Source organism: Castor canadensis, chromosome 14, assembly GCF_047511655.1.
Source record: "Castor canadensis chromosome 14, mCasCan1.hap1v2, whole genome shotgun sequence".
Classification (NCBI taxonomy): Eukaryota; Metazoa; Chordata; class Mammalia; order Rodentia; family Castoridae; genus Castor; species Castor canadensis.
This window is the reverse complement of record NC_133399.1, coordinates 70926133-70938444: the sequence shown is the minus strand read 5'-3', so window position 1 is coordinate 70938444 and position 12312 is coordinate 70926133. Positions and strand designations below refer to the sequence as shown.

At 31.0% G+C, this 12312-nt stretch overlaps 1 protein-coding gene across 4 annotated transcripts in view; it reads right to left on the bottom strand.

Annotated features, from left to right (window-relative positions):
- The window catches only part of Tusc3 (tumor suppressor candidate 3), a 196838-nt gene that overhangs the window by 103589 nt on the left and 80937 nt on the right, over positions 1-12312 (bottom strand). For all 4 annotated transcript variants that reach the window (XM_074054731.1, XM_020167490.2, XM_074054732.1 and 1 more), the window contains exons 3-4: positions 2755-2872; positions 1067-1207 (exon numbers count right to left, since the gene is read on the bottom strand). In XM_074054731.1, the coding sequence (XP_073910832.1) occupies positions 1067-1207; positions 2755-2872 (259 nt within the window). The remainder of the gene's footprint in view (positions 1-1066; positions 1208-2754; positions 2873-12312) is intronic.

Genomic DNA, 12312 nt, shown 5'->3' with positions numbered 1-12312 from the left:
AATGGCTGTTGTAATATATGAGAGAAACACCTTAACTCAGTTATATGTTTATACCTTTTGGTAAAAATTAATGGTTCTATACTACTTGTACAAGAATGGACTTTTAAAATAACTGGTTGGAAGTGTTCACTAAAGAAAATATTGAAATGTAAAAGGAAAAATAGCCATAAGTCCTCCATGTACACACTACTACCAACATTTTAGTTAATTTCCTTCCAGAATAAACAAGTCTCTTTCAACTTAATTCAGATTTATGCTTCATAACAAAACTCCAGACCATAGTATAAATAGTATTTTTCTCACTTTTTTACTTGTTAGACTTTGAGCTTCCTTCTATGTTAAAGTCTCTTGTTTTTAGACATGTGACTTGTTTAAAATTTTTTCCATTGAAATGAATCTTACTAAAAAAATATCTCTATGGCTAAGAATATAAACCACCCTTGATCAGATCCTTGAGTTCAATTCCTAGAAGCTAAATTATAGAAAACAGAAACATAGCACATAATATTAGGACAGTTGTGCCAATTTACAGTCCCAAAGGCAGTACATATGAATAGGGATTTTTCTATCTGGCTCTAAATTCTTTTTCTATTAGCACAAAAGATAAAAATTTTATATACTGCTTTTTAATCAGAATTTCATTGATTAATAACAACACTGAACCATTTTCATGTATTTTTATCCCCTGAAATTATTTTGTGTCTAACTCATGTACTTTTGGACATTTTTTTAAAACTATCAATGAACCATTATCTTATAAAGTATATGAATTCACCTGGTTACCCAAAACTCCAACTAATCAGTTATACCTATCAAGCATATTGGTTTTTTTTTGGCTGGGTATGTATCTCAGTGGTAGACCTTGTGATTAGCATGTGCAAGCCCCAGTATTCAATCGTTAGCACCATGCAACAAAAACTAAAACAAAAACAAAAACCCACAGTATTCTATGCAAGGAAACATAACCATACAGAAAAAATATTTGTTCCTGTAGGCTTATTATAATGCTCTAACAAACCAGGCTAATCAGGATATATTATTAAAACTGTAGGGAATAAAAGCATACATGAACATCTGTTCTGTCAGCAATCCACTTTGCTAGCTGTTCAGCTGCAAATCCAATTCTTTGAAGGTCAAAAGTATCAGCTCTCTTAGGTCTGCCTTTTGAAGGAAAATGCATGAAAGTAGGAGCAGAGTTCATGTTGAGCTGTAAAACATGTAATACAAAAAAAAACGCTACTATGTCATCATCCCAGTATTTTTATATATCATTCACCTAACATTTTATAATTTATGGTGTGAATTTTGAAAAGGAAGCATATATTACAAAAGTCTAACAGCTTTTCAGATCTGAATTTCTGCTTTAATTCATCTTAATCCACTGTTAAATGGAAAAGAACTGGTGAATTTGACTAAGACCTCCTCTGAATTCTCGCATCAGCATACATCCATCATTTATATTCTATCTGTATTATCTATATTTTAACAGCTTTTTATTCTTTGTCTTTCTAGACTTTCATAATTAAGGTAAAGAAAGAAGTCATTGAAAGTTCAGAATAGAAATATTGTGATTCGTAGTATATGGGCTATTTGACATCTTGAGCTATTACTGGAATTTGGAATACATAAGCATGTTACGGATTTCATTTCAAACACATAAGTAGACTGCATTGTTTATTAAAATTTTAAAGACTTTCCTTTTTGGTAATGATGATCACTATGTAACAGAAACCAATTATTTCAGCTCTAAAGAACTTGAATTTACCAAAGATTACAGAAGAAATCTACAACACAGTTTTACTCTGCACAACTTCTTTACAAATACTTGGTCTTAAATTGGTTATGTAACAAAAATATTATGGCAATAATGTTAATTTCCACTCAGAATGTATACCAAATAGAACAATATCCCAGGATACATTATGCTTATTAATAATATGATATCTAAGAACGTATAATCTGCATTCAGATATACAAATAAGACAAATGTATTACAAATACAAATTTGTACAAATGTATTATGCATATATTAAACATTTTACAAACCAAAAATTATAAAAAGCACCTCAAAACAGAAGGCTAAGAGATTTTTGACTCTTACCTTGAAATAAGAATGAAAATTAAAATCAATTTACATCAAGTATTTCTCAATTTTAGTACTGAAAATGTAATCAGATTTTCATTATTCATCTTTCTGTTACCTACATTAGTACTTTTCAAGTACTACAATAACTGGCCCATGTAAACTATGGTATGGTTTAAATGTTGGCACCCTCCAAAACTCATATTCAAGTATAATTGTCATCGTAGTAATATTAACAGTGAGAAAACACTTTAAAATAAATATTTAATATTTTACATGTAAAATTTCTATATCTAACACACTGGTGAAATGAAGGCTAAATAAAACTCCAGGATTTTATATAAAATGTCATAAACTTGTTCAAAATACTTCCTAAATCATATATAATTAAATACTGAAATAAGACTGATGCATGTAAACTGCCACTATATACTGAAAAACACATTTCCTCTATAATACAAAAGTCAAAGTGCTTTTATACTCACCGATGGCAAAAACTGTACAGTGCTAGAGATAAAATTAACTCCATTTATTTCTATCACAACACAGAGTTTACTGTAACTATGTACTATGTTAATTATCTTAATTAATTGCATTTTATCTGGGAAACAAAAATGTATTAACCATAATCAGCTATGTTAAATAGTATAAAATAAAATACAACTTTTTACCTGCTGAAAAACGTCTGTTCCCTCATCATAGTCCACCATACCAAAGAACAATTTGTTGCAAAAAGCAGATGAATAGCGCCAGGAGTTAGCCAGTATTTGATATTCTTCATTAGCTTGCCTAAAAAGGATGATGGAGCAAAACAGAAAGAATATGGGATTCAATTTTAAAAGTCATTAGTCAAACAAGTAATTCTACAGCAAAAACTGACCAATATTTTTATGGACTACAATCTAATTTATACCTGTATGGACTGCAAGCTAACTGGTTGTAAAGAATAAAAGAAGAAAGAACTATATCAAGCATATGAAAATTATATAAAACTCAAATTTTACAGTTCATAAACAGCCTTACTGCAATACAGCCACACTGATTTATTCATATATTTCTTATGACTATGCTAAGGACAGCAAAGTTGAGTAGTTGTAACAGCAACTGTATGAGCTGTAAGCCTGACCTGACCCTTTCAATAAAAAGCTTGTCAACTTTTGTTCTAGGGAATGAAAAGTCTGGGGACATTTCCTAGAATATAAAGTAAATCTTCTATTACATTTTAGTAAAAGGCATAGAGCAATTTTTAAGATATGTGCAATTCATTTTAACAGAATAAGAAAAGATTACGAGAAAATGTAATGTGTAAAGCTATTAATATAGTTATCCTCAACCTTTATGTATTTCATTTAAACCAAAAGTAAGCAAAAATCTAAGTAGCTAAACCAGATGCCACAAAAAAGTCCTTTAAAATAGTATTTACTCCTTTACAACCATTTTTATTGGCTATTTTGCTGATTTTCCCAATGATAATGCTTTATATTTAGACATAGAGACAAAGTAGAAATAAGAAATAGCCTTGCTATAAATACAGTAACAGAAACATGAAGCAACAAGTTATTGCTCAAATACTTGAAAGAAAAAAGAAGAGTGCTACTTCAGAAACTTATCTCTTCCTCTTCCTAAAAAGTGTAAGTATATAAATGAAAAGCTACTATAACAAAGAAACTTAAAATTTCAAGAAACATTTGGCAAAGAGCTGATGGAAGAGTCTTGATGAAAAATGTTTCAATCTTAGAGGCAACTCATCAAAACAGAAGCTAGGAAAAACACTGAGTTCATAAGTGGTGAGGCTGGAAATAAGAAATGGAGGTAAAAAATAGGGTTTAAAAGTAAACATCATTATACAAACAGTAGACCAAAATTTTGCCCCCCAAACCAATCCAATGCTTGTCATTCTAGCATTTAATATTAGACTATCAAAAAATACCAAACATTTGAGTCAAACTTGACATAATTAAAAATTATTTCCAAAACAAAAGCAGATTTCAGAAGAATGGTCCAAACATTAAAAAGAAAATTTAACTAATACACATAGAAAAAAAATCAAAGAAGACTATGTATTTGTCAAGAACTATGTAGGTTTTATCCTACATACAAGCTAAAAAGCTAGCCTGTTATTTTTTCATGAATTCTAAGGAAAGACAATATCTATGGATCAGAGACAAGGAATCATATTACTTTGTTTTTATTTGCATTAGTTCTACAAGCCCACAAATAACAGAAAGTGACACAAAGGGCTCTTTCATGGATACCTGTACACTCTAAGCTGATTGTGTTACATGAGAGGATAGTAAGTTTGAAGGACTTCCTCTATTTTTAGTAAGTAATAAGAAGCCTGTGAATGTTTAAGAGACATGTAGTTCCTTAAGGTTAATCACTACAGAAATTGGAGAGAGGGAGAGAGAAAAGGACAGGGAGAGGGAGGGATGAAGGGAGTAGGAGGAAGAGAAGGGGGAGTAGGAGGAAGAGAAGGTGGAGTAGGAGGAAGAGAAAGGGGAGAAGGAGGAAGAGAAGAAAGGAGAGAAGAGAGCAAGAAAATTCTGTATAAGAAACAAAGTAAAAGAGAAAACATTTTAAATAAGACTGCTCAAATAAAACATCAGTATTTAAAGATAAAGTAACAGAGACATAATCCAATAAATCCACTTTCAAATGCAAGTCAAAGAGCACAGGCAACAAAAGAAATAAACAAAGAGGATTACATCCAACTAAAAAGCTTCTACATGGCAAAGAAAATAACAAACCTAATGAAGACAATCTACAGAATGAAAGGAGATATTTGCAACTATCTGACAAGGCATTAATATCCAGAATATATAAGGAATACAAAGAAACTCAATAGCAAAACCCCAAATAATCCAATTATTTTTAAAAAATGCTTTATGTCACTAATCATCAGAGAAATGCAAATCCAAACCACAAGGAGATAGCATCTCATCCCATTATAGAATGGCTCTAATCAAAAAGTTAAAAATATCAAATGCTGGTGAGATGTGGAGACAGAGGAAGTTTTATAACCTACTGGTATTATGTAAGTTATTACAGTAACTATGATAAATATTGTGAAATAATTTCCTTTAAAAAATTAGAAAACAAAACTGCTATAATATGATCTAGGTATACCACTACTAGGTGTTAATCAAAAAGAACAAAGAGACATTTGCACTACCATATTTAATGCCACACTATTAACAGCAGTCAGGACATGAGATCAACCAAGCTGACTATACATGGATGAAAGAATAAAGAAAATGTAGTATGTATACACAATGGAATGTTATGCAGCCATGAAAAGGATTCCCAGCAATATGGATAGGACTGGAGATCAGTGAAGTAAGAGAAGTACAGAAAGACAAACCCCACATGATGTTGGTCTATAAGGGCAAAGGAATGGGAAGAGATTAACAGGTACAGACTCAGCCAGATAGGACAAAGAATTATTGCTGTTCAACTGCGCAGAAAGTGATTATAGTTAACATTATATCATATTGTTAAAATTACACAGAAGAAATGACTCTGAATGTTCTCACCAAGAAATAATAAATGCTTTAGTTACCAAATAAAGATGTATATTATCATCTGTCAATAAAAAGGTTTGTTTTAAAGTAGATATCTTTGGGAGGGAAAAAAATGGATGAAATTGTATTTCTAAAGATAAACAAGTAAAAGAGACCACTTCACAGGTTCTGAATAAGAAAAGACCAACAAAAAGAAACACTGTGATTTTTCAGATCATCATATAAAAAGATCTAAAGATTTTCACAGAAAAAAAATTTATATGATGGGCAAGCAATGAGAGTGACTGGATTGGTCATTAGCAACAGAAGAAACTGGCAGATAGAATCAGTCCTTCACAATTTGGAAGGGGCTATTTTCTATGTAGAATTCTACACTGACTTACACAGTCAAATTTGAAATAAATGCTGTAAAATGTGAGCAATATGACATTTATCTCCCAAAGAGTCTTAGAAAATTATTTTAGGTTTTATCTGATACAAAAGGTAATGTGAATGGAAAAGTGAGAAGACCTGAGACTATGATAAAAGCAAGGAAGAGTGGGGAAAAGGCAAATAAAATGTGGTAAGGTAGAAAGGGTAGATGAGATAAGAAATTTGTAGCCCAGAGCTAGAGGCATGGTTCCACTGGTACAGCATGAAAGCCTTGAGTTCAAACTGCAGGACCAGTAAAAAGAAAAAGAAATAGATATATTTGTAGTCAAACTATGAAGCTACAAAGCAATAAGTACAATTAGAAAGGGAATTTAAATGGACTTCAAGATAAAAAGAATAGATTCTAAGCAATCACTAATACCAGAAGTACTAAGACCATATTAAGAAAGATGTATTTTCTCAGGCGATAGGAAAAATTGAAAAAAAATGAATAAAAGAGGTGAAGTTCAGATAAGAAGCAAAATGTATCATTATTTTTATCATTTGGTAATGAGAAAGATTACTTATTTTGAAGTTTCTTTGCCATGGGGTAGAGGTTATGAAAAATAGCCCTGTAGAAAACTAACCATAAACATAACCTATTATTTTTTATTATGTGGTATCTTTGTGAAAACAATAACGTGTTTATTTTCTTTCTTCTATTTATATCAACCTATAGAATATAGATATAGTATGGAATGTAACCGCTATCAACTCTGATAAGCAAAAGGAAAGTGGAAGAAGTGATGAAGAAGCATGTGTTTGCTAATCTTTATTTTACAAACTAAGGAATCAAGAAACATCATCTCTAGTTAATGGACATGAAATTCAAGGACGCTTTATTACATTGTTCAAAAGAAGAAATAAAAAGCGATAAAAATCTTGTGGGTGAGATGAGGTAAATCTTACATACTGTAGCAAGAAATATAAAGATTTAAGTTCAATGTATGAAATAGTGTTATAAGAATAACATTTACATACATGGAAAAAAAATAAGAAAACATGAAGAAATAACAATGATAGTCTCTGACCCACAGGTATGCAAATAGGTGAGTGCAAGATGCAGGTACAGCAGGTCTTCATTTTAGGTCCTTTTTACTATTATTAAAAAAGCATACAGGTTAACTGTGGTTAAAAGATAAATTTTAAGAAAGCTAAACTGAGCATTCTATAATTTGAGGTTATTTAGTACAAAGTAAATAATTTAAGGACATCATTTAACCAAAACATAGATACAAAAACTAATGATTAGTGTAAGGCTGTACTGTTCTAAGGGTAGAAAATTATATAGGATTATTTTTTTAAATGTTTTCAATCAAAGCAGTTACAAATTTTCAAAGTTTTGGTTGTTAAATAAAACTTAATTCACTCAAAAACTATCACACACCAAATAGCAAGAAGTAAGCTAATTTCCAAAGTCTCTGCTCTTACTGAGGAGATGAGTGAGGAAACATATAGTGGAGCACTAGAAGAATAAATAAAAATAAAAGTGAAGGTATGTGCTAAGGAAAAAAACATTCAGAAAGTAGCATAGAAAATAACAGAGTATAAACCTAGATGGTTTGCTCATAAAAGCTTTTCAGATGAAGCAACACTAAAGCTCACATTCCAAGAATGAGAAGGAGCCATCATTGAAGAGCCAGACAAGGAATATTTTCAAACACTACAGACAGCAAACACGAAGGCCTAAAGGGAAAAGAAGTTAAGATGGTGCTAAAATGTAAGCCTTCAGATAGACATGCTCTGTTTCCCAAGGAAACATATGTCAAATACACAGTCTGTGCCCTCCCCAGGAATGCACTGCTCCTCTTCTAATCCAACAATAAGAACAGAGTTAAGGCTAACATGAGCCCTATAATCTGACATTATTTTTTCATATGGATATAATTTTCCCCGTAAGTATTTATCACTGATTTTTCAAAGGAAATATGCACAGAATTGGTTGACAACAACTTGGTATACCAATAAAACTTAAGAGACCAATAGTATTTTTTTAATCATCAAAAGTATGACATTATAATTGAGAAAACAAAAGTATGACATTATAATTGAGAAAACAGCATATAAACAAAATTTCATTATTATTTTGTTAAAAAAACAATTTTACATTTTAAAATCAAACTTAGGGAAACACAAAATTATCAAACCCCAGCCAGCATTCTTGGGTTAATTATATCCTATGAATTTCCTATAAAATGAAAATATATCAATTTGAGAAAACAAGCTGGGAGAAAACAATAAATTTTTTTTCCAACATCTCTGTATAATATCTTATGGCATGGCCTAACACAGGAATAACGTGTGGGGTTTTTTTCTTATACTATTATAACCTAGCCAAGGCCTACTGGAGTCTAGTATGCATGCATGTACTCATTAATTCAATCCAAAAATCCAGATAATTGTTAAAATGTGTGTATTTTGGGGAAATAATAAATGAAAAGTCCCTGATCTCAAGGAGCTTACATTCTAGTGAGAGACACCTCAAACAAATACATACAAATTATCTGATAATTGTTAGTTCTCTAAGAAAATTACAAACAAGAAAACATGAAAAAGAATAATAAAGAATCAAAAAGGATGGATTCATTTGCCTTCAAATTCTGTACTTCTTATTATCACACTTTTTCAGATATAATTTTCTAAACACCAACTGGTATATTCTATTCTCTATACCAAAATGCTTTCATTGTTTCCTACTACCTAAATAATAAAAATAATGGGAAAAAATCAAGTTCCTTCATACCCTCGCTATAGCTTACATAATCTATTTCTATGAACCTATCCTGTTCAAAGAATCTCTGTTTATGAATAGACCACATCCACTTTTTCCACATGCATTAAATATTTTGCTTAGAATATTTTTCCTTCTTTCAAAACTAGCTCAAAAACTGACTTTTTTCAAAAGAAGCTTCAAATGTCCACATCTACAATACTTGATATGACTGCCTCATTAAGAAATGATCAGCTGCAGTGTAGCACTATTTACCTTATGCATGAACTGTTCTGTTTGTACATATTGATTGTCCCATGGTAAGGCCCTAGCACAGAGCAGGTATTTAATAGTTTTGCTGATGGGACTGATGGAGTACTATTCTTCTAACACCAACCAACACGGTGTAAATGCCTTTAGCTAATTTATCAAATTGGAGATTCTGAATTCTAGAGTCTGAATAAAAGCCCACTTAAACTTATTTCCATCTATTTAGGGTCTATTAAGGTGTTCAAAGACTCTAAATAAAGTGAAATAAATCTAAGTGGGCTTTTAAATCTATATATTATTATAAATTCATGCTACTTGGCAAACAAGTAGTGTTTACGACTTAAAAAAGAGGTTATAATAACTAAATCATCACGATACCATGTTAATAATTTCAATTTCATATTTAAACATGGAATCCAAGACTTAATCATCAATGCTATTTATACTCAGCATTTTCATATATGGTGTAATAACAAAGAGTACATACCATAATCTCTACCTTTAAGAGGTCTGTTGTTAGAGAAAGTAGATTCCCAGAAGTGGGGTGAGGGGGTAGCACAAACAATGTATATACATGTAAATGTAAATGCAATGTAATGTTAGTAAATGTAAAAATGATAAACTAAAAGGAGAAAAAAAAGAAAGAAGTAAACTTGTGCAATACATAAATAAGAAACATACATTTAAAAAGAATGCAAACTGAAAGTACTACACAGCACACAAAGGAGTTTGGGATCATAGAGAATTGAGCTATAGGTAAATGTGAAAAAAATGTGGAAAATAGTTTTATCTAGAAGGACTAAAATAATAAGAAGACACAACAGGAAAAGAATAGTAATGTAATAGAAATAGTATGAGTAAAGACTACTCAGTCTGAAATGTTTCTTATGTGTTCGATAGTATATAGCTTCATGTCAGAAAATTAGAAAAGGAAAGAGCAGAAGAGATAGAAAGATAAATAGGACCATAACTTCATTTTGTAAGTAGTGAAGGACTTCAAGTGTTTTGGAAAGATCTGGGTTATGCAAAATACTTTTTTGCATACTATTTAAAAACAATGAATCTGGCAACCATGTGTACAATATATTGGAAGAGAAAATAAATGTCATTATAGTCTCTTTGGGTAAACATGGGAGGTTATTAAAACAATATTTGAAGGTGTGACCTATTTTATATATTCTCCTTTAGAATCCAGAAAAATTTTCCAATCTACTTAAGAATATCTCTAGCTTGAATAAAGAATTCTACCAGAGCCAAAGCAAATAATTTCTTACCCTCAATACAATACTTAGAGAAAATTTAATACTACTCACAAAATAAACAGGGACTTCCTTCTGTCAAGTATCATTCAGTAACAATAGGATCAATGAATATATCTGTTATTAAAAATAATTCATGAGCATGAGAAATGTATAATAGTGATATTTTCTCAGAGTACAAAAAATTCAGTAGAATAAAATTTGCCTGATAACAAAGAGCCTATTCTCTAACCTTACCCCATTACCCTGCATGCCCCACAAATTCTGACTTCTTATTGCTTAATAGGTGATAGAAGAAATCTAACAAAAGATAAAGAAACTGAGTGGATTCATGCATGTCTATGTCAGCTTGGACTAATGAAGAAAGACAAATAATACTGCTGCTTATTAGCAATCTTCAGACCTCACTGTCATTTGAAATTGGAACCTGAAAACCATAAGTACTCAATCAAGTAACTACAATTTCCAACACTGTTAACAAAAAATATTTTTTGTTGGTGGTTCATAGGAACCTTATGAACTTAACAAACACTATGAATTGCTTTAATGTATTCATTAGCAGTTTGAAGAGGGCAGTCAAGCTGCATGAGAAGGATTTATGAGTGCCGAAGCAGTAACTCCAGGGGACTGTTCTGTTAAATCTGTTACATTAAGTCGCTGTTAGTAGTAGTACTAGTAGTAGCAGTAGTAGTAGTAGTAGTAGTAGTAGTAGTAGTAGTAGTGGTATGGGAACAAGGAAAAAATATACTGAATCCAAATGCTGCAATTTTAAAATTATAATCCTTTTTAATGATTATGCAAAACTAAAAAGGATTACTAAAACACCTATAGTTCTACATATTTAATGTATTTCCAACCATGAATGCAATTTTTAAATTTTAATTCTTTGAAGGGATGTTTTTAAAAAGTATGGTTTCTCTTTGTAATGTTACTCAAACATCCTATCAGATACAAGATTCATATTAAATTCCCACACATGCCTTTTAAGCCATATACTGACGATGAATTATACATACATAAATTATGTAGTATAGTTATTTTACAATATGTCTTCATAAAATATCAAAATAATTGTAATAGATAGTGATTTCCTTAGATCTGAAGTGAGTAGACTTGCCTGTTACTTAAGGTAGGTTTTGTTATCTTTATTAGGGGAAAAAAATAGGTAGACAGAACCTTGCTCAAAGATTTTAAGAGCTGTCTCATCTCCTGGAATCCAGGAAGCAAAGGATGCAATAATGGGAAAAAACGCCAAGGCAAGGTGTGGCGACCCGCCCCACCACAGACACCTCCACAGTGACCTACTTTCTCCAACCAGTTCCCACCTTCCATAGTTCCACCACCTTTCAATAGTCTTTTTAAAATTAGAATCCATCAACAGATTAACGTATTCATGAAGTCAGAGCTTTCATGATACAACCACTTCTCAAAAGCCGTAACTCCTGAACAATTTGCATGGAGACACTTCATATTCTAACCAAAGGGTAGTTAAGAGAGATAGCTAGATGAGAGATGAGAGATTGTATCTAATTTAGCTCTACACTTTTTGTATATTCATTTTTTCCTTTATTAGACCTAAAGTAGATATTTTTCATGAAGTACCTGCATATAAAATGTGATTCAAATACATATCTTAAAGCAAAAATGTATATGAACATAAAATATACTGAACTGTACATAGTATGCACAATTGAGTAATAGCAACAGAAATACTTAAATGATGACAAGATGAGTGACATACAATTCAGAAAAGAAACTGATTTATCCATTGTTTATTTAACAAGTTTTTTACATACTCAATGCATACTAGAAATAGAAAGGTTATAGTATATGCTTGATAAATATATTGAACTAATGATAAAGATTAATAAATTAATTCATTTGTTGATTCAGTCACTATTTGGAAAGGGAAAGACATAGGCACTTGCCTTGTGATACTTCAATCCATTACAGAAACATTTAAAATATTACACCAATACAAAATGAACAAGCTTAAAACAATGTAAATTTTGCTTAATGACAGCATGTCTATAGTGATGGTTCTTTTTTGTGTGGTAT